General features: G+C 37.6%; 1 protein-coding gene across 1 annotated transcript in view; it reads left to right on the top strand.

Annotated features, from left to right (window-relative positions):
- The first annotated feature begins 14011 nt into the window (after positions 1–14011).
- The window catches only part of LOC6651848 (fibronectin type-III domain-containing protein 3A), a 44612-nt gene continuing 34860 nt past the window's right edge, over positions 14012–23763 (top strand). Inside the window, exon 1 of the mRNA XM_047010517.1 lies at positions 14012–14735. Within this exon, the coding sequence (XP_046866473.1) occupies positions 14102–14735 (634 nt within the window). The 5' untranslated portion in view covers positions 14012–14101. The remainder of the gene's footprint in view (positions 14736–23763) is intronic.

Here is a 23763-nt window from a genome sequence, read left to right as displayed (position 1 = left end):
TGCAATTGAAATTTCCTTTTCAAATAGAACTCGAACATTTTTCACTCCATCATAGTCTTGGGTCAATAAACTACAATTTTAAGTCTCTCCCATCTGAAAACTGGGTTAGTTTCACTTTTGTTTTCAACGTTTTTAACATTTTGTTCCTCGTTGTTTTATTTTACATTGGGGAATCTAGGCTAGAGTGTGTGTCTGGTTTGCGTGTGTGTGTGTGTGGGTAGTACAAACAACATTAGATGCCTGTGCGTGTGCCTAACACAACTGACGGGTTTCACCATCTAACCCCATAGGCCATCAAAGGGCCAAAGGGCAAACGCAATTTTCGTGGCGAAAACATGGCAAGGGGGCTCCGGTCTGTAACAAGTGCTTTGCGTTTTTAAGTGGGTCGCTTAGGCACAAGTGGCGAAGCCTACATAAAAACATACTACAAGTTTGCATGTAGAAAGACAAACGAGTTGTATATCTCAACTTGTTGTTTACTCAGCTCAGCTTTTTGGTTTTTAATAAGCAGCAGCAGCAGCAAAAAGATCAGCGTCATCATCATTATGATGTTGTGAAGAAATTGTAAAGCAAATAGATTAGGATTTAGGTATTCATAGTCTCATGCGGTTCAAGTTGATGACATTCAAAGGGCCCAGACAAATCTGTAAAAGTGAATTAATGCTTAAGGGCCCTCAATCAAGGGACTAGCAACATGAGTTGCATGCCTCGTTGTTACTAGTATTTGAAATTTGTAACCATTAGAAGGGAAAGATTGTTTAGGTATCTTATAATTTAAGTTGAAATTAAATTAGGTCGGGCCTCTAACTTCTTGGGACTTATGTACATATATATTAATTTATACAATAATTTCCATAATTGTTAAAATTCTCACTCATCAAATATTCACTTTGCATTTGAATCAAAATTAATAAGCCTCCATAATTATCATCATTGCTATGACAAAACATCGAACTTAACTTAACTTAATGGTAGAAAATTATTGACTAACAAAAAGTTGCCCAAATTAGTTATCACCCCCAGTTAACAAATTGCTAAACAGTTAATGATTTAAGATATTCGTTAACCTAACAATTAAAGAAATACGAGTGAACGAGTTGTTTGATACATGTATTAACTTATAAATTACTATGGTTATTTAATTTAAAAATCGAGCTAAATTACAGATTAATTTTTAATTAATCATTTAAATTTCGAAGAAATGACTCCCTTTTTTAATTTTCCTCTTTTTTGCTTTGTTTTGTCATACTGTATTTTTGGCTTGATGTCAAGTTTTCAATTAAGAAACTATCCGAGTATATATTGTCTTCTAGCTAAAAGAACTATTAGAATAACAAGTCTCGTAATTCAATGAAATTGAAAAATTAGAATTCCTTTACAGGTTTACTTTTGCTTTTATTATACTTGAACATTCCTTCGACTCTGGTTTCTTGGTTCGCACTACACTTATCCGCGAGTCTTTTACGAAGTTCTTCTTCTGATGATAATAATTCAGAGTTGAATATCGCGCGACGACTATGAATGTCTGTCCTTCTGTCTGTCTGTCTGTCTGTTTGTCTGTCCGTCGCCCAGTCTTTCGGACAAGGAAAACTAAATGGGACATGATTTGTGACATTTTATTCGAGACTTAAACAATACGATAATTATTTATTAGAAGAGAAGTGGTGCGGCACCCCTCCGCGCAAATTTCCCATTTTCTCTTTCTCTCTTCCTCTCCCCGTTTATGTTGCAGTAATTGTTGTTGTGCTATATATATATTGACTACAATTCCTATGGATATTGGGTTGTTGTTGGCTTGCATTGCCATTTCCAGTAGCATTCCCATTAATCCTTTGCGGCAATTTATAATGCTGAGTGCCAAGCGTAGCCCAAAAAATCTCTAGCCAGACAAGAGTCGCCCCAGAAAAGCAAAAAAGAAAAAAAAAAAAGAAAATAATAGCAGAAGAGGAAAAACTAAATAAACCAGTTGGAGAAAATGGCCTGGCAAATGGAATTTATTGCAATAGAGTGCTGAAAACTAAATCATCATCTCCAAAGCAAAAAATACATATGTATGTACACACATACATACATATATACCAGTCGCACTCAGGCATCGAGTTTATATATACATGTGTGTGCATACATATATCTATCTATATAATAGCTACAACAATTGATACACTCCACAAGCTCATTTAATATTTATGCGCATTTAGCTGGGAATTGGTTTAGGTCTAGCTTAGGCTTTTGGTTTCGGTTTTTGTTTGGGTTAGACTTCCCTTTTTTTGGCCCTAGTTATAATATTTCGGTTGTTCATGCCATGCGTAAAATATCCGCACAGGAATAAATTATGGAATGGAATGTATAAAAAAATACTTATTTAACGCCTTTTTATATCATCCACATGCACACAGACACACACACACACACACACACACACACACACACACCCACACTCACACAAATATATATGATATGCATTCCAAAAACCTCGAGCGAGTAAAATAAAAGTAAATTAGTTGTTGTCCAGTAGCCCACCATCCAGATTTTCTCGCCCCGAAATTTTCCCCATTTCCACCATAGTTTCATACAACATTTTTTTCCTTTCCTTTTCTTGCTCTTTTTATCTTATTTAATTTTTTGTTTTTTTTTTTTGCCTCGTTCAAGCTGTGGCATAATTTTTACGCATTTGCCTTTGCCTAGAGAGTGTGGGGGAGGAGATGGTGGTGGGGTGTGGTATGCCAGGGGTTATACGTAGTTGTAGTTTCCGATCTGAGGGTGAGGATGAGGATGTGGGTGGGCGTGGCACACGCTCATACTTCCTGTGTGTGTGTGGAAAAGTTAAACAATTCATGGTCTAAGCTTTATGCTTTATACGCAAAAACTTTGAGTTTTGATTTCTGTTGTCACAACCCCCTCACCGACCACCCTTATACCTCATCTGGGTTTTTACCATCCTCCTGTCTCTCTTGCTCTCTTATACTTTGTATGCGTGTGTGTGAGTCTGTGTTTGTGTGTAGCGCTTATCTGTACCGGGTGCCAAGACACAGACAACGCACATTGCGGCACACGCGCTTCGTATGGTGGGACGAATGGGTATGCCCAGCCGTTTCAATACCCTAGCGAGCAAACAAAGAAGAAGGAGTTAAAGCAGTAAAGAACCGAACCAAATTGCTTTTGGGAAGACTTTGTTAAGAAAACTAACACTCTGAAGATTTTATGAAGCCAAATTTAAATTGAGTAACTTATTAATTATCAAGAATTAATAAGAGCAGATGCAATTCGGATAATTAAAAATCTGGATAATCAATATAATTCATAATGATAGCTTTACCCAATCAGCAATGGATTAGGAATCAAAGGGAATCAAGGAATTGAACGTTGTCAAACAATTGTTCAATCAGACAGCAACTATTTTTGAAACAAATTGCAGGGTATGCGAACAGTTTCAACATTGACCGCAGCAGTTTAACCAATTCTCGTTGCTTGTTTTATGTTTATTTGTTTGGGGCCGCGGCGTTTGCCAAAAAGCAAATGCTGTCTATATAGCATCTATCTATGCGAATATACTTATATACAGAAATACTGTATATATACATATAAACATGTGTGTGTGTGTGTGTGTGTGAGTGTAACTGTCTGCTTGTGTGTTTGTTGAGGCCAAAAATCTACTTAAATCGATAAAAACTATCAAATCTGTGTACGCCTCTGGCTGTCGCTATATATGAAGCTGGCTCCGCAATGGAGTTTGCCCATGCCTCGTTTCGTCACTCATACGACATGTGCGCCGTCGTCGACGACCAAGACGATGGTTGTAGTCGTCGTCGTCGTCGTCGCCACTCATTTTTCGCCCATGTTGCGTATGTTGTCAAGTCTCTTCCGCCGCTGCTGCTGATGCTGGTGGCGATGATTCTGCTGGTCGTGGCGGTTGGTGGTTGGTTCTGCTGCTCGCTCTATATAGCTTTTTTCTTGGCATCAGCCACTGAAATTCTTCTTCTTATTGTTGTTGTTGTAGTTGGCATGTCCGTTCTGGCATGGACTTGGCCCAGGCTCATTGTTTGGGGTTTCTTTTCATTTTTTCGCCATATTTGGTTTGGGTCTTTGGATTTTTGGTAGTGCGTTAGGCAGAAAGCAGGCAGGCAGCAGCATTTCCGTTTCTTTTTCACTGTTGTCAAGCGGCTAAAACACACACTCACTCACACACTTACACACATGGCGCCGACATTAAGAACGGCCCAAAACAAATGAGATCTATGCGAAATATTCCCCAGTTAGTTACAATTTGTTTGTCCATCTCATTCCTTCTTACCCCCATCGACAAGAAAAAAAAAAAAAAAACTATAATGCTAAATGACAAAATATGACAAATTATAATAAAAAATATTTAGCCAAAGGGACAAACGGAACAAAACGTCTCGAGGATAGTCCAAAAGAATATTTATGACCTTTCCCACAAAAGAAATCTCTTAAGCAATCCAAACAAGAACAACAACAAAAAAATGATAGAGTAAAAGTGTGAGTACTCTTTCGCATGTCTGCCACATTTTGTGGTCATGATGGAAGGCTCTCTTCATACCACTTCAAATTAAAATCACGCACTGCTAATATCTGTTTTATACATAGTGCGTGTCGCGATTTAACAATCATCCAACCAAGAAAATAAAAGAAACCCATATAAAGAATTCGCCATCTAAAATGTCATCTAATCATATGTTAATTATGTGTCTGTATGTGACTTAAACGCCCAAAGCGATCAAAAGTGTTTTAAATGATGACCAATGACCAAAAGCAACAAACCTGCTTGACGAATTACTCTTACCTACTTGGCAGTAATAGGCCTATTTGTAAGTTTATTAGGCAGATACCTTTTAACTAGGCGTAATGCATTGAGATTCGTTTAAATTAGTTACATTGGTAACGCAAAATTTGTATTCTTATATTTCATAGTCCTTTCGATATTTAAAGTTCTGGCATAACCCTCAGCCACATGCCTTGCACTTGAAGCAAAAACAATTTAGTTTTTCCAAAAGGTCGTTCATTTTAATTACCAACAAAATGAAATTTTAGAATTACACAGAGCGAGAGAGAGAGAGAGAGAAAGTTATATGTTATTCCATAAAAAATTAATGCCAAAAAGGCGTTATGACATTATTGAAACAAAACGAAAAAGGCAAAAAAGTTATAAACCAGCACATGGAAAAAAAAAGTGCATAAACTATTGCAAAACACCAAGAACTAAAAAAGAAAAACAAAACAAAACTAAGCGGGTTTCTGTATAATTGGGAAAAACCTCTCGGCAAAGTTTCCAATTATACTAGGGGGGTGAGAGTGTGGGCGGAAGGGTGAAATTTGTGTTAGGGGTTGGCCAAACAAAACGAACCTACAAACGGTGCAACATTTGTTGGCGTTAGTAGTAAACAGCAAGTTGAAGTTTCGAGTTGAGTTTATTTTTCGGTACCCCTTTTTTTTTTTTTTGAGGATTATTCGTTTGGGTCTCTTTTTATATACACACATATATTTCAAAAACAATTTTCACACATGAACGAAATTGCACACACAAAATACAAAAGTTCATAAACTCGCTGTATATGTATGTATGTGTGTACATATGTACCTACCATATAGAAGAATTAGATGCTGGACCCAATGAACCAAACGATGGCAACTTTGCCTCTGCTTTTTGCTGCAAATTTCGATTAAACTGGGAAGGAAAAAGAAATCTGGAAATTTTGATTCCCAAAACCAAAACAAAAAAAATCAAAATTTTTTCTGTGGCTGATAAATATATTTTCCACTATAGTTTTCTCTTTGTTTTTGGTTTTTTTCTCGGACTTTATGCATCAATTGTCGCTTGCCATATGCACACCAACAATTTTTGATATGTTGACTCCTACTGACACTGCTGCAACTCTATGCTGTTGCATGCCCCGAGGCGTTTCTACGGCATTAGAGAAATGTTGAAAGGCATTTGGCATTGCTGTTGCTGCCAGCTTGTTAATTGGCCCATTGAGTTGGGGCAACATACATAAATTTGTGAAATTTGGAAAATGCATTTAAAACATATTTTACATTTTCCATTTATGTTAAGTCTTTCATTTATGGTTGTTTATTGAGTTAATTTTCTCGTTCATAAGGTGTGATACACAAATTGTTTGTCGATCTGTGTGAAATCGGCTTTGGAATTCCATAATTTTATTTATTAAAAGGGTTTCACCTGAACCAGTGCACCAAGTCACAAAATTTATTTCCACTTAATTAAAATAAATTGCCATTTTTCAAAAAGTTAAGTAAGAAATGCTGGATCCAAATCGTTCTACCAAATCATATACCTAGCCAGCAATGAAGCGATTATATGAACCCAATCTGTCTATCAAATAACTGTTAAGAGCTGTCTCCATTTCGTCTTTGCCACAGTTAATACTTTTTCTCGTTTGTTACTTTGCTTTAAATGTCTTATGTGATATATTATGAAAATTTCTCTGCTATAATTTGTTCATGCTTTCCGCACAATTTTTTCTTTTGTTTTTAATTTTATTTTTCAGTTTTGTTCACATACTTGCTAATTACATGCCTCAATGCTTGACCACAATAAATTAAACTTCTTCTACAGTTTTGTTTTTCCTTTGTTTCTTTTTAGTTACATATTCTTTGTTTTCTTTGGAATTTTTCACTAGAACAAATGAAAATTTTTACCAATTAGTGGCGCCTGTGGTGAAAAAAAATAATTTAAAAATGTAATTAACCAAAAAAAAAAAATATGGAGAAAATATTGCCATAAAGGGAGTAAAATTGCCATGGCACGCCCTTGTCATAATATGCAAAGTGAATGTGCAACTGTGTGCCCTGCCCCGATTCCCCTTCTTACTGCCTGTCTTTTGGTCTACTCTGTGGGAGCTCTGTGTGTGTGTGTGTGTGTGTGTGTGTGTGTTGGGCATGATTGCTGCATTTATGAGATAAGTTTTTACTGTCGACAACAATTAAATTACATTTTAGAGTTTATGGCCTTGGCTTTTGCCTCGTTGTCGGTTCTGTCGCCAAACTTCAATAAATTCTAATAATTTATTTTACCGAAAAGTGGAGCTCTGCAACTGTGGAACCGTAATTGTGGAATCTTTGACTTTTCGGTCATAAAATGTATCCTCCATGTTGATATCAGCTATCCAACGTGTTGGCCGCCAGTTTATAGTGCATTTTGACTACAAATTGATTTTTATTAATGTGCAGAAAATATCATTCAGCTGCCTAACCCACCCATATATGCCACCACACCCTTCTTCACACGCCATGACCCTCTTGCTCCTCTTGATCCGGTCACTCTCCCCCTCTTCCCTCTGCTTGTCACCCGCATAGTTTTGCGAAATGATTGTAAAATACTTTTGCGCGCCTGGGCCCATTGTCATAATGCAGTGCCACGCCCATATACACCCGCATATTTGTGTGTGTGTTTGTGTGTGTGTGTGTTTGTATTTGAGTTTGTGTGCATATCAAGGGCATTCATTTAGTCATTTATGTGGTTTTCATTACAACTCTGGTGACGCCCCCAAGGGGCCAACGCCTTCTGTTGAATCAAAAACCACTGAAAGTGCACTCGAAATGTGCGTGCCGTGCCTCTAGCGCTCCATTTTCAGAGTCCTAGCCTCATGTCATTTGATTTTTGGTTTTAGTTTTGCATGCGCTTATGTGGCACGTTAAGCTCCCTATCTCCTTGCTAAAAACTGGGCGTTTAATTTAGAGTGTAGAACACATAAACGCATATATCATTGACTGCCAGAGACATTGAATTGTAGTCGGGCAACACACACGCACACACAGAAAATGTTTTAATTAGTGGTTGCTATGCATTCGGCTTCCCCCGGGACGATCCCAACAACCAACCGAAAATTGAAATTGCCATAAATGAAATTGCAGAGACAAAATAGGTGACAAAATTATTCTCATTGTGTAATTAGAATTAAATGCACTAAGTTATCGTAATCAGCTTAGCATTGCGTAAAACTAGCTACATTTGAGGAAACTTTTAGTGAAAGGTTTCAACAAAGGGAATTTAATCCTTTTAAATTAAAGGTTTGATTAAACACATTTTGTTTCCCGTGTTCACAGCTTAATTTCTTGTGTTGCAAATCAGAAAGCAGAAAATATCAAAACGTTTTTGAAGATGGTGCGCCAATCAACCAAATACATTTCATTTAAATTAACTAAATAAATGTTTTCTCCAAAAAATTGGAAAGAAAATTGATTATTTCGTTTTCAATGCTTGGATAGATTTTCTCTTGCCAAGTTTTCCCTTGATTCTTGAGAAAGATTTTTCATTCACATATGCTCACTCATTCATGCAACACGAAATTTCAATTATTTTGCTGTCACCCGCATGAGTGAAACTAAGTATAATTACTTACTTGGTATGTTATCTAAAACTAAACTAATATCAATGTATGTATGTGTGTGTTTCATGTGTGTTTCATTCGTTTTTCCATTTTATGCAATCTCTCTCTCTCTCTGGCAGTAATTAGCCAGCCACAGTCAACATTTTCGATTGCATTGTTTCCATTTGTTGCGGCCTTATGCAAGCTGGAAAAACACGAGAAAAACCGAATAGAAAAAAAGGAAAAGAATGGCACAAACAATAACCAGAAATACCAAAAACCCAAATCATTAACATACGACTAAGTTGGGGTTTATATATATATATGTGTGTGTGTGTGTGTGTGTTTGTCTGTGGCAACCACAGTAGTAATTAAGCAGCAGAAGAAGCTGTCGCGCCAGTGGCAAAGTGGTTTGGTGGACGCAACAGGTTGCAAGTTTTGTGCATATGGAAAAATTGTTGATGTTGTTGTTGTGGAAAAGCGTCATGAGGAAATTATTGAGGCATGTGGCTGGTATTTTGTTGTTATTTTTTCAGTTTTCGGCATACGTACGTATTATGCAATTAACTTGGTTTGGCAACATATACAACAACAACAACATCTACATGTTGCCACAATTTATTAACAAAACTTTTGAACCAGAAACGGAACCACCCAATAACCAGTCATTGAAAATGGGGGAGGGGGCATCATCATCATCATCACCGGCAGAGGCATCTAGAGCGGGAGGCGAAGGAGAAATGGCATGAAGAAATGGGCACAGAGAAATGTGTGGCACGACAAAAACGCACCTGAGACATTGCCATCTCTTTCCCTCCCCGTCTCTCTCTCTCGCGCTCTATCTCTTTGGTCTCAGCCTTGCCAGCAATTTTCAGTCCAGACTTCAGACGCACTCGAGCGCAAAGCAAAGCAAAGAAAGCGCACTACAAGTGTCCCCTCGCCTTTCTCCTTCCCTGTCGTGTGCATGGCTCACCACCAACTCCTCCAACTCTTCCCTTCCCCCCCTTTACTATTCCTCATTTTTGCTACTCTTTGGCCTAGGCATTTTTTCATGTCTTGGCCGTTTCGCGTTGTTGCTGTTTGTGCTGCCTCTACAGCCTCGGCCAACTTGGCCAACTTGTCTATTAACGGTAACTAGGTAAATGTTAGAAATTACCGTTAGAAAAATTGCCTCTGCTCTCTTGATGTTTCGTAGTTGTATTTTGTATTTGCGGCACTGCACTTAAAGTAAGCCATTTACTTGACTCCAACAAAACAAAATAATTTCAAAAGAAAACACATATATTTTTTCTTGGCATTTTCTCGATATTGGTTTAAAGAAGATATGGGATCGGATATGTGTTGGTGCTAGACATATTATCTTAACAGAACTATATAGCGAGTATAAGACTAACTAGCTTCTATAGCGAGATAATCGGATAATATTTAAAATAAATATATTTGGTATGACTGAAGTAAAAATTTATATTCCCATTTGATTTTAAATTCAAAATTTAAAATCATTTTATATTTGCGATGGGTTTTTTTTTTATAAATAATTTCAATGATTATCTAAAACTAATTTCTGTTTCTTTTGTTAATCATACAGATGATTTATATGTGGGGCTTTTCTAGTCTCTTTCTGAACGATAAAAAAGATGAATGAATTAAGCATTTGTCATTTTTATGGCATTTGCATTCTCAGCACTTGATGATTGTGCAAAAATAGAGTGGGTACCTACCTATGTATGTACATATGTATGTATGCTTACGCATATAGTATGTCAGGGATAACTGTCAGACTATTGAGAACTTTAAGGGGGGCACGTCAGAGCTAATCTTAATGATTTTCTAAAAAGTTTTTGTTTGCATAATGAATACTGAATAACTCGCATTAACTCAACCTTATATGGCACTTTTGTATTCTAATTGATTTAGTGCGTCTGCAGCAGCAACAACAATAATCATAATAATGACAACAACAACAACAACAACAACAACAACAACATGTCTTAAGAACTTAAGTTAGAACAAGAAAGCGAATAAGTGCAACTGTTGTCACCTGTCTCAATATGCTCCTCTCATGGCTGTCTCAAGTGCAGCTCCCACAGCAACAACAACAACAACAACCATTCCTAGACAATGACAACACGCACCTTATATATGTACATGTTGACTGCCACGTTAGCTGCAACACAGCCGGATATCTACGCAGCTTTGGAATTGCCTTCATTTTGTTTTTTGTTTTTCTCTCTATTTAATGGCAGACAGACGTGTGAAGAAAGGGCAGGAGAAACATTTGTAGACTTTCTTGGGGACACTGCCGCATTTGTGTCAAAAGTGTCTAGACCGGGATAGGTTAGAACAGAACAGGATGGGGCAGGACAGGATAGAAATGATATAGATGTCGGTGGGAGGAGTTTCGAAGGCGTGTCGGGCCACTCAACGGCAACGCATTTACGACACGTTGAGCGTGTTGATGAGGACATTCTCTCTGCCACATCTAAAGCCAAAAGCCAAAGCAACCCGAGAGATCTAGCCATCCAGTCATTCAGGCATCTCACTTAAAGCGCAAATCCAGAGTGTCAACAAATTCAAAAGTGTTGCACAGTTCAGTTGTGAATATTTTGAACATTCTCATTTCGAGACGATGGGGACGTCTTCTTTATCCATGTAGCTTTTACTTGGCTTTTAAATGAAAGTTGCAAAGTTTTAAGCTTGTGGCCATTAAAATCAATGGTTCGAAAAGAAAGTACTTGAAATCCGTCTTGAATAAGTGCTACACAAAGACAATTAATTGAACGTGGTGTGGCGAATTGGTCTATAGGTACTTAAACTTAGTACACAAATGTTTAAAGTCAAAGACAAGTCAAAGATTTCATTTGCTCAAAACTTCCCTAACTCATTACGTCTTGAGTCCTAAACTAGCTACAAAGAAATAATAAACTTTTCTTGGTCGAACAGCGATAGTCAACTAATTGAGAGAATATTCCCTACAGAAATGCAGAGAAATTAGGAGAATTTACACTTGAAATCTTAATTTTTTGATGTATTGTAAAATATACATCAAAAAAGATTTATCAGAACGAATAATTAACTTTCCTACATTTGAAATGGATCATTGAAATTCGTAATCAAATCGTAATCGAATTCAGTCATTCGTCAGAAATTTTTTATCACATTTATGAAAATGTCTTATTTCCTGAGACCTAAGAAACGCCTTTCCTTTGCCGTTAAATATTTTTGGTTTTAAATTATGCAAAGATTTCATTTACACACAAATGACACTTTAGAATACCACACGAAATATGAATGCTCTATAAGCATTTTGTGTGTATCGATCAATATGAGACTATCAGAGATCAGTTTACGTCGTTATGAAATGAAATTTGTGGAAAAAAAAAACATATTTTGCATTCCTTTGCAGTCAATGTACTCCAAAAATGAAAGTTCATGCTTTTTCTTTTTTTATGCTGGTTCAATGAACTACTCATTCTATCTCACTCTCTTTTTCTCTGTCGCACTCTTTCGCTGCTTCTGTCAACTCTCTGTTTCCGCCTGTTGTGCCTAAATACATACACATGTCTCACCTTCTGACTGAATGCAACTAAGCAACACCTTTGTCAAAATGCTTGACCAGTCAGCGCATTTCTCTGCAGTTTCTCTGTCTGCATTTGTGTGTGTGTGTATGTGTGCGTGTGTGTGTGTTGAAGGTGCGATAAATTGCGGACAGACGGGTAAAATGCACGAAAGGGCCAAAAAAGAAACCCATTAAAGTAAAGCTGCATTAACAGCTAAATGAAAACACCCAACCAACAATAGCCAAAAGCAACAACAACAACAAAGGGCAGGCATCAAATTTCGCCATGACAGACAGAGCAAGCCAATACTCAAACCCTTAAACTTGCTCTCCCCCCCCAGCTCACTTACTCCCTTCCCCCCTCCCTCCGACCATCCATCATTCCCTCTTCTGCACAGGTAGCAGACACAAGGAGAAAAGAAAAAGAACTGTAAAGCTAATGGCGGGGAATACCAAATCGAACGATTAAGACACGTTTACGTTTTAATTTTGTGTGTTTGTATTGTTGTGTTCTTTATTATTATTTGTTTTTTGTTGTTGTTTTTATTTTTTGTTTTTTTTTGTTTTTTTGTTTGCTATTTGCGGGGTTTCATTTAAGTGTTGTAGCTGCTGTCATCGTCGTTATCTGTGACTGCATGTGGGTGGCACCAGACGCCCTCCAACCCGCCTCTCCTCCCACTCCCAACACGCTCCTATTGCTCGTTTACTAATTTATCTCTCTCTCTCTTTTTTCCTCTCACTGTGTCTCTTTTTCTCTGTCGCTTTGTGCCTTCTGTGTAAATATTTCAATTATTTGTCAAATTGACACAATGCGCCATTTTCTGCTGGCTATGTCCACAATTTGCAATTGTTTGGGGCCTGATCAACAGTAACAACAACAATAACAACAACAACAACAACAACAGCGTTCAGACAGCGTTGATGCCTGTGTCAACATTTAGTGATAATTTTCCATGTGATTTATGGATTCTCTCTAAATTTAGTTGGCACATTTTTCGTCATTTTTTTGCCACACATTTTTAAAAAATGTTTTTTTTTTTTTTGCTTTTCTTCATTATTTACTGGAAATTTAGACCGGAAGTCTTTGCGACGAGCACAACGACTTAGCAGAGACCTTTTCCAAATAACAAAAATATTTAGTTTAATACATATGTACATATGTATGTACATATGTATGAGTATGCTGCAACATGTGTTTAGCATTACGTCCTCCTCTCCTCTTCCGCCCCCACACACCCAAAGAGGCGAGTGGGTGGTCTATAAACAGTCAGAGATCAAAGTAAATCGAATCGGGAACATTGATGCATTTGTTTTTTGGGCTGCTATAAACATTTGACAAATTTTTTCAGCTACTGAATTATTAAAGAATTTTAAATAAATTATAAAGAAATGTAATGACTGTGTCAACATATGTGGATTACTTCAATTTGTTATGTAAAAAAAAAGGGAATTGGGGTATTCCCCTCAGCTGATCGTTTGTTCAGTCAGCTGTTCAAAACGAGTCAACATTTCTTCTTGAACGTCTTAATTTTAATGTCACGCACAGATGTTTGTTTATTTATTTGTGAGAAAAATCCTTATCATGCCAAAAATTTGTTGCGGTTGATTTCTCTTTATAAATAATTATTTCATTTAAAGTTTGGCAAGATCTTGATTTTATATTAAGAAATCGGTTAACTTTTGGCATTTTTAAGACTTTAGCTGTAGGTTTCGCTTTACTCATGTATTTCGCATGAACGCGCAACAAAATTAATATTTGTATATTTCAATAGATAAGACAATCTTGGGATTCCACGAAATTGACCCAGTTGTGGTATATATAAACCGATTCTCTAATTAAAGCCAACATACATAAAAAAAAAAAATAAGCGAAAAAAAAGCAAACAACATTGTATAGATAACCTTGACAAGGGCCGAGCCAATCAGTGAAAAAAAAGGGGAACACATTTCTCTCTTATCTCTAAAAAAAGCAAAAAGCAAAAGCAAACGCAAACGTTGGGACCTAGTGGAATGTGGCAACTTGCCGCAACTCCCCCATCCATCATATTTATTAATATTGGGAACACAATTTACTTACAGATAAAAACAAAAACACAAAAAACAGTTTTCGAAGCTGGCAACAAAGTTGCAGCAATAATGTTGATAACAAACTAGTTAAGCCGCATCAGAAAATTCAAACAAATTCTTGTAGGAAATCATGGTGCGATTGAATGTTGCCGAGCAGCAACAACAGCAACATTCTCCTTCCGATGGTGGATCTTCGAATTGCTCGCTACCAGCCTCGCCGCCTTTGCTGCAGCAAACGGCAACGCCACCGCAGGGCGCTCAAATTGTGCCACCTGTCTGTGCTTTGCATCATCCGCAACAGCAATTGACCTTATTGGCGGCCTTGCAGCATCATCATCATATGTTGCCGCCGCAGCCACCGCCACCGCATGCCCTCCATCATCAGCAACCACCACCAAGCCAGCAACAGGTACCACATGAAAACGGACATGGTCACGGCCATGGCCATGGCCATGGAGGAATCTCACCCAATGGCGGCGGCGGAGGTGGTTCATCGTCCAGCAGCGTCAGCAGCGTTTCCAGCGGCAGTGGCGGGAGCCAGGGCAACGGTTCCAGCAATGGCACCAATGGCATTGGACCGCCGACAGTTCCTCCACCAACTGCAGCTCAGCTGCCACCGGGACCACTTTATATACAATATCCGGGTGAATTCTATCCACCCGAGTACTATATAGCCCCACATCCACATGAGGGCATCTGTCCGCAGCATCCGCATCATCCGCATGCACATCATCAGCCCATGTGCGCCATGTCAGCGGAATATGGTGAGTTTATCACTCTTCCACTCTTCCAATATAGAAAACCAAGGTTTCTGTAATGCAAGACCTTAATTAAATGATTAAAAATTAAGAAAATAAGGTACATAGAGTTTTTTTAAAGTTAATTAGTTGTCAATAAAACCTGAGTCCAGAGACTTGGAGTGCTTCGACTTGGTTTGAAAGTAATAAATACTTACTAAGCGGAATACTAAAACGAATATCATTTTCCACCTAACTTAGAAACAAGCAGGCGATACCGAATAAAATGTCTATAATCTATGGAAGATTAACTTTGCACTATAACTAGCTTTCGTCTAACTTGTATGAAATATTATGAGGCATTAAAATTTAATGCTTTGTTCGTTTTTTTTTTAAGTCCATCAGCAATTTATTAGATAAATATGAAAAATCTTTGAATGAACTTTCCTAGCTCTTTGAACTAATTACCGATTTTTGTTTAAGCTGCCAAGCTATCAATTTCCTCCGTCTCTCGTGGTATGCAGCTGATGGCTGCTAATTACATCTGAAGTAATCCCTTTCTTAAGCATCACAATTTCTTCAAAAAAGGCGAAACTTTTGTTAAGCCTTTTCAGAAACCGAAGTTATTTTTAAGCTGCCAAAAAACTTGCCAAGCGAGAAGACTAGAGGCTAGAGATAAAAGAGTGTCGAGGAGTGGAGTCATTGTCGTCGCTCTAAGTCTAAAAATAGTCCACAAAAAACCACAAACCAAACCCCAATCCCTAAACCTCAATTCATCTCATGGTATCGCATCCACCGCCCCACTTTGCAGTAAGTGTATACATTTGGCATTTAAGCTGCCTCAGTCTGCCCGCAAAGTCAACAAGTAAACTTTGCATTTGATTTATCTTTCCCCCTCGGTCGCCCTTCCCGACGAACCGGCTTAAGTCCCCGATACGGCCACCCTTTCCTCTTCTACTTCCCTGCCCCGGCCTGTCTCTAAGACTTCTCTGTGCTTCTAGTAGTCATTTAAAGCCATCAGCAACAAATTAACTTGAAATGCTTAGTGCTCGGGTTCTCTGAACAGAAATGAGTTTTATACATTTAATTCGAAACATTGAGATAAGAGAACAAAATGTATTAATAGATCTAACAGGAACTCGAAATACGCCCACGCAATAGCACAACCTTACAAGAAATTTAAGTCAACAAACCAGAAGTAGTCAAATTTAACTTACAATTAGCTTAAAGCAAAATCACTCTTACTTTATGGTTTACATTTCATATTGATCTTAAATTAGTTTAAGCATCTATTTCAAAATACTTACAAAATAATCTCTTCAAATTTAGTCTAAATCTAAAATTAAAATTTCTCAAGACCACATTTTGGAAACTTCAATGAGGTAAAAATTAGTTGTGTTATGTAGGACTGTGTAATTAACATATTAAAACTAAGATTATTCATAATCAGCTAAACAAGCAGGGTGTCTCGTAGCTTAAAGTCACTTAATATTGATATACTACTAGATTTATCAAAGTACACTCTATTTTCGAGTAAACTAAATTCTTTTAGAAGTTTCGCATAGTTTTTAGTGCCTCACTGAAAATTACCCTGTATGTTGCAATCTCATCTCGGTCATGTTGGTCATGTAGCCACTGCTTCCACATTACCATGCACACTTTCAGTACGCCCACGTGACCAGATAAACTGACCATAGAAGCTAACCATAACTGTCCAACCTGGCCAACGGGGCGGGCCGACTGGTAAACTGGCTTATTCTCGAATGTGCCAAGCCCAAAAAAAGAAATAGAAACACGCAATTCGCTTCAGCGAATGGACTTAGAACTTACACGGAGAAAGACTTCAGACGGCCAGAATATGTCACTTTTCTGCTTAAATTGTTTGCCATCTCTCAAGGCACACACACAAGAGATGGAGAGGGGGCTGTGGGGAGATGTGTTGGGTATACGATGTTGGCAAAATAATTGAATTTTATCAAGTTTTGCGCAACCTAGAAACCTCAATAACCACCATTTTCAATTTATCAATGTCATTAACCTTAATTGGGGCGGCAAAGAAGCGACAGCGAAGGGGGAGGTGAGATCGGGGATCCCATAGACCAAGAGGCAGATGCTAGGGAGATGCCTAAACAATGAGGCAGCATTGATTGAAATAAAAGAAAATGAAACATTTGAAATTTGAGACAGCACAAAAACACAAATTGAATTCCCAGTTAAAGTTGCTTTTTTTCGGAAGAGCGTTCCCAAAGGGGTGGGGCCAGGGGGTCTAAAAGTGAGATAATTGAATTTGCATGTGAAGAAGCTGCAAGTAGTAATAGTTGAATCGAGTTCAGGCCAGCAATTTCTCTCTCGTCTGTCTAGTCCTTTTGCGCTAACCATTTGCTCCTTGTTCTCATAATTTACAATTACGGGGAAGTGTAAATGGCTTTCCCTCTCTCCACTCTCTCTCCCTCCCTGTTTTTCTGCCAGACTCCTCACTGCCAAGCCTCATTTGGCAAATGACACGGGGTCTACACTACACTATTTCCTTCACTTACCATCTACATACATCTCCACGCCATCCCCAAGCCCCATTCCACTCTGACTGACTCCCGTGCCCCTGATTGTAGTTAATCGAATAAACTTGCAGAGGAAATGGGCTCTGAGTGCTGCGTGCCGCTGGGCCTCGTCTCTTTGGTCGCTGCCATCTAATGGAATTTGCGCCCGGGGTCTACACTATATTGATATGGATGCTGAGCATGTTATAATTATAAGAATGCTGAGCATGCTCTTGTTTCCACACCCTCTCCACCCTATCCGCACTCCCCGTTTATCGCAGTCATGTGCAAAATATTTAGCAGAATATTGCTGAACATTTTCTACGTTTGGTTCTTTTTTCTTTATTTTTCCCATCTCATCTAGTCGCCTAGCGCCACTTTGAGAAGTCTTTTTGCAGTCGAAGAACTTATTGCTTGGTGTTGAGTCTGTAAATGCTTTGCTCTAATCAACATAATTCTTATTATTTTATATGCCCACACAAACATAAATGGTCAGTCCGAACTATGCCAAACTATGCGGGTTTCGAATTGCGGATGTCTACCAGAAAGGTTGAGAAACGGAAGAAAACAAGGCCACCACAAACAAAAAAAACAATAAGATACGAAACCAAACTCGCCAAAAATTTAATATCCAGTAGAACAAAACTATAAAGAGATACATATGTATTTAAAAGGAATAATTCGATATAACGATTCGTTGTTTATAACCAAAGTATTTTGACTTGAGATGTAAACAGATGATACTCAATATCAGATCAAATATCAGACTCAAACACACTTTCAATTACGACTTCAATTACCAGTTTTGACTTTGACTAGAAGCAAAACCACAATCAATGGTCTTTGCAAGCTTTAACAGTTTATAAAATTAAACTAAAATTCTTCCGACATGAAAAGTGTAGCATTTGATTTTGACTGTCAACAACATGAAAAATCAGTTAAACCTTATTTGTCTTTTTTTTTTTTGTGGGTCAACAATTTAACTGTACTTGGAATTTGATCGACAAAGATTGCCGGATATGACAGCCAAAAGTTTTCCTTAAAGAAGCAAGCGAAGAAAACTTACCCCTCGACCTCCACCTCCACCTCCAACTAATGTGCGAGAGAGTGTGGTGCAACAAGAGTGGCAGTGACATACGAAAATGCTGTCACAATTTATGCCAACTCACGTTGGGCGACACCAACTCCCCCTCTCCCCTTTCATTGCGGCTTCTAATCTCGCGACTTCAATCCCAATCATACCATTCCCGGCTCCAAGTCGTCAACGCCATCGTCCAAAAACCATCTGCTTGAGCTGAAGCAATTTGTCATTTTGAGTTTGACAGTCGCCTGCCAGCTCGTTCACGCGCGACTGTCATTAGCATTTGGCAGCTTTGCACTTCAAAGCAGAAAACAAAAAACCAAAACCAAAAAACAAAAAAAGGAACCGAAAAAGAATACAAAACGCATAAAAAACTAAAACTAAGAAACTTGAGAAACTATTTCGGCTAACCTTCGAGTTTGGCATAAAAATCAACGAGCCGCAAGACAGCGATAACGAAAAATATGCAAATGCAATGCAACCGACAACCGACTGACTACAATAATAAAATCGAGTAAGCCGAGGAAGCCAATAAATCTGAACAATCGTAAAAATGGGCAAGTTTATGCTTACCAAATAGAACAGATGCCGTTTCAATACCCTATACAAATCAGGGAAGAGGGTATAACAATGTGTAGAATGAAGAAAGTGAAAATTTTGAGACTGCAATAGTAACTTGATGAAAGTATATTTGATATGCATCCTCGCGAAAATAGAATCTCTGATTTATAATTAATTTAACAGGGTATTCCTTTGTTCTACTGCCAGCTCTTTGTATAGAGTATCTTGATGTCCCTGCCGACTTAATGTACTGAATTTTACTTGTCTTATTCTCTCTTTGTCGTCATTTGGTTGTGTTTTTTTTTTTGCGTTCTTGGCTACCTGTCGCCTGACTGACTAACTTCCTCTGCTCCTTTACATACAGTTTGACATTCACAACATTTTTATGCACTTTTCCCGCTACCCACTTTTTGGATCTCTATCCATCTCACTTACTTACTGAGTGTCTATCTCTGTCTCTCGTAATTTTTTACGAGTTTCAAGTAGAGTAAGCTTTTTGTGTACCCGACTCTATGCTGGGTTTTGTTTTTTTTTTTGTTTCTTTTGCTTCTGGTAATATGACATCAGAGACAAAATGTTCTAAATGTTTGCAAAGCGTTTTATGTGCGGTAATAAGTAACAATCATTTTGAAGTTTACTTCCTCACAGAATTCGAGATGAAAATGTTTGCCTTAAAAACACACACACACACACACTCAGAGAGACACACAGAGACAGATGCGGTATGGGCATTCTATTGTTCAGATATTGGAATAATCTATTGTATTATGTGCAACTGACACAGTTCTTGCACTTGCCTCGATTTTCGGCCTTCTCAAATTTCCTGAAAACTTTCAATGCCCTCTACTTAAAAATAGGTCCCTACGTTTCGTCTTACATTTTGTTTAATTTCTTGGATGCCAATTAGCTCATTAAAGAAGGCATTGAGATGACAATTTTATTTATCTTCCGAAAGTTGAGAGTTCAAACAGTGAACGAAAAGTCAAGTCAAAGTTTACAGCCAAGTAATGAGTCTTTATAAATTTTTACCCTCAATATAATGTGCGGGTTCGACCCTCAAGTTAATTAAAAATTATTACCAAAGAGATTAACCAAATAAAACACACACAAAAGAGAAGAAAAACCGAAAATGAAGAAAATATATTGAAAATTATTGCCAGTGAGATTAAGTTGTGTGTGTGTGTGTGTGTGTGTGTATATTTATTCTTCTTCAAGTGTTGATGTAATGCTTAGATTGCCATCCCATTCTCATGCTTCTCCATCATCCTATCGCATCTTCTCCCTCTCTCCCTATTTACTTTGGAGTCAGTTCATTGAACTAAAACCGCCCACAATTCCCGGGTAAATGGAGATGATGCTGGAAATTCATGGTGTGGGGTGGAGTGCGGGATATGAATTTGTGCCAAGTTGTTTATGTGTTCCTTATAGCTTAATGACACACACTTATAACATATTTCTTTATTGGCAAAATCAGTTCATGAACTTTAACGTGCAGTGAACTGTACAGGAGCAGGTCTGAGGCTCGCCAGAGTGAAAAACAAAGATAAATGTAACACATATTCAAAGTATGTTCATTTAAAGTTTACAGGTGAGAATCAGCGTTGCTAGTTGGTGTTCATTTCTAAAGACTAAATAGTATAAGATAATGTTACCATCAAATCAAAATGACTTCAGCCTCAGACTTAGGATATTTATACATTAGGTCATTAAAATATCAAAGCCATATGCTTTTTAATTGATGTTGCTCTTATAATTATATAGCTAGCTTTTAAACTTTAAATATTGCATTTCAATTGTGGGTAGAAACTAATTTGACAGATTTTATATGTAACAAATTGGACGATTCTCGAAAATAAAGTTAAACAAATGTTTGACTGCATATAGTTTGGAGTTTTAATTTAGTTTATTATTTATGTATTTTGGTCTGTCTACCCACAAAACTGATTTCCCACTGCGGCAACCAACATGTTACCTATCCTTTTGTATGATAAACCATTTGTCTGCCAGAATTTGGGGGCTGGTGGGGGGGCTTCTAGTTTAACTTATAATTTGCAGCAAGTTTTGCGGCATGTGGCATTTCAGTCCCCAACTAAGCCCCCGTCTCCTTCTCCTTCTCATCATCATCATCATCATGCAACCATCATCCATCTCATCTTCTCTATGCAAGAGTTGCACTAATTGAAACGTAATTATATCATTTGGGCACGAGCCTTCGTCAACGATGCACTAATGGCTCATGCCACAGAGTGAGAGTGACACACACACACACTCACACACACACACACACACGAATGATGATAGTTTCGGATAAAGTGACTCTAGAGTGCACAGGAAAATTTAATAAAATATTTGCACTTAAATTCTACATATTTATATAGATAGATATGCATATATATGTACATTCGTTTATATATTTTGGCAATTTAATTGAAATGTCAGGCACGTGGCCAGAAAAGAGAGAAGAAAAACGAGAACCAGAAACTGAGAATTCGATTCCGTTTTCGCCCGATTTTGACCCCTCTGACTCTCATGGCCTAAGCCCGGCATACTTTCTGTGGCTGTCGCACATTTCCGGCTTAAAGTGGCAATGTTGTTGCCGTTGTTGTTGTAGATTTCCACTTCCGTTGCGACGCGTACGCGTAATTGATTTTCCCAGGCGTGTCCCCTGCCTCGATTCCCATCTAAAAAAAAAAAAAGAAACGAACATTTTCCCCTCCTTACTCAGAACAAGGGGGAAACAATCTCTGTTGTTTGGCCACAGAAAAAATTGCGTGTCGAATACGAATTTCACTTGATTTGATTTTCGTTAAGTGTGAAGTTTTTGGCCAGCAGTCGAATACAGTGGAAAATCGTTAGAAAAGCAAAACTAATGATACGACACGAAATCATTTTGGAATGTGAAAACTTGTTTTAACTGGAAGATTTTCAATTGCTAAAATAAAACAAACAAATAATTTCTAAAAGAAGAATATTAAAATCAAATAAAAGCAACCGAATCATAATCATAGTTAGTTGGTGTCTGGGTCATTTAATGCCTGGTTTCACTGTTGTGCAATCTCTTGTTTTTTTGGCAATCTAACGGTAAATGAAGTCACACAATATTTCACATCGGCCTCTGCCCCTGATCTCACCCAACTTATTGAGTTGTTGTGACCCTGAACTTTGTTTGTTTGCCGTAAAGCAAACAAAATAAATAGAAATAAAAACAAAAAGTTTCATGGTTTCATTTGTTATTTGATGAAATTTTTCCACTGAGCTTAGTACTTTTCTTTTCACTTTGATTTTAATTAAATTTTTAAATTACCTCAAATGCTGACTCATCCTCAGAACCAATTCTTCCCACAGTTACCAAAAGCAAAGCTAAGAAATCTGCGTCTATTGCCCATTTTTCTTGTGTTTCTTTTTTTCTTGATATGAATTGCTATGAATTTGCATATGTCTGATGGGCGAATACGTTGCCTACAAGTCTATTAAGTTGAAATTTATGAGAATTGCATTCGCAATAATGTCAGTGAAGAAGAAATGCGAAAGTGCTACATCTCCACCTCTCTCCTACTCCCTGTTTTCTCTCTCCTTCTGTCTGACAATTATATATTGTATTGCCCTCTGTGTAAGCTGAGTTTAAGCCAGCTGATAATCACTGTGGGCTATAAATAAATTCAGTCAACTGCCGCCAACCAATTTTCTGCGTAAACATTCCTTTACACTGGAAAGAACCCTTAACGAAGGGCTTTACTCTATTGAGAGGGAAACCCCTTGGATCTAACATATGCATACATATAATTCATAAAGCATAACCCTAACACCTAAATGAATGGCCTCTTTTTTTGTAGTGTATACAAAACTTCTTTAAATTGCCCAAGAATCGTTTTTTTATACATTGCGCAATATTATTTTCACCAAGGCGTGGCGGGGCTTACGACCACAAAATAAAATAACTAAAAACAAAAAAAGAAAACAAAAGAAACTAAACGAAATAATGCAAAATGACAAAATAACTTAAAGCGCCCATAAATTTTCTAGCTCAAGGACAATGGCAAATCCTTGTCCGGATCGAGTCGAGTCAAGTAACATTAAGTTGAGTCCGTGTGTTGTCCTGGCGTAAGGCGAAATTGTCAACACGTTTTGGCAATTTTGGTCTTCTCTTTTAAGCCGCAAAGAGGAAGCAAACAACGAAGAATCTGAAAGGTTTGTGTTAGTTTGCTTTGCGCCTCTCGAAATATTTGAGTATGATATTTATGGGCATTTTTAGGACATTTTTTTTTTCGCTGAAGAATGCGTGGATACTGTGTCCTTGGAAAGCCTAGGAAGGAACAGGTGTAACGCTACACAAACAACAACAGCATAGAGACACAAAACAACAGTATTCAGAGAGTATTCAGAGAGAGCAAAAAAAAAAGATTACATGCTAAAATTTGACGATCAACGAAAAGCCAGAAAATAAAGCAATCAATTAGAAATAATAAAGGATAATAGGAATGAATCCGAAATACACTAAAGAGAATTTCTAAAGGAAGAAATATGATGCAAAAGATAAAAGTAATTTCCAAAATGAAAAAAATATCAGATTTGAGTTCAAAAGTATTTATAGAACCCATAGTAGATTCTAGAACAATTTAAGCGAAATATGTAGACAGCCTCTTTTCCCAAGTTTTTTATGAGAAAGTACATAAAAAATCTTAAAATGCTATGACCAGAAATTTGTGTATCTTATTCTACCTTTTTTTTCCTTTTTCCAGCCGTTTTGTGTGTGTGTGTGTTTGCTTTCAGTGTTGTTGTCGTTGGCGTTGTCCTTCGTGGCGTATGCGTAATATGTTTTTGTTTGCCTCAAGCCTAACCAGACGCAGGCCAGACAATAAATAAATACATATGTATG

The sequence above is a fragment of the Drosophila willistoni genome, assembly GCF_018902025.1.
Source record: "Drosophila willistoni isolate 14030-0811.24 chromosome 2R unlocalized genomic scaffold, UCI_dwil_1.1 Seg167, whole genome shotgun sequence".
Lineage (NCBI taxonomy): Eukaryota > Metazoa > Arthropoda > Insecta > Diptera > Drosophilidae > Drosophila > Drosophila willistoni.
Note: the sequence above shows the minus strand (reverse complement) of the source record. Positions and strands in the feature narration are given on the sequence as shown.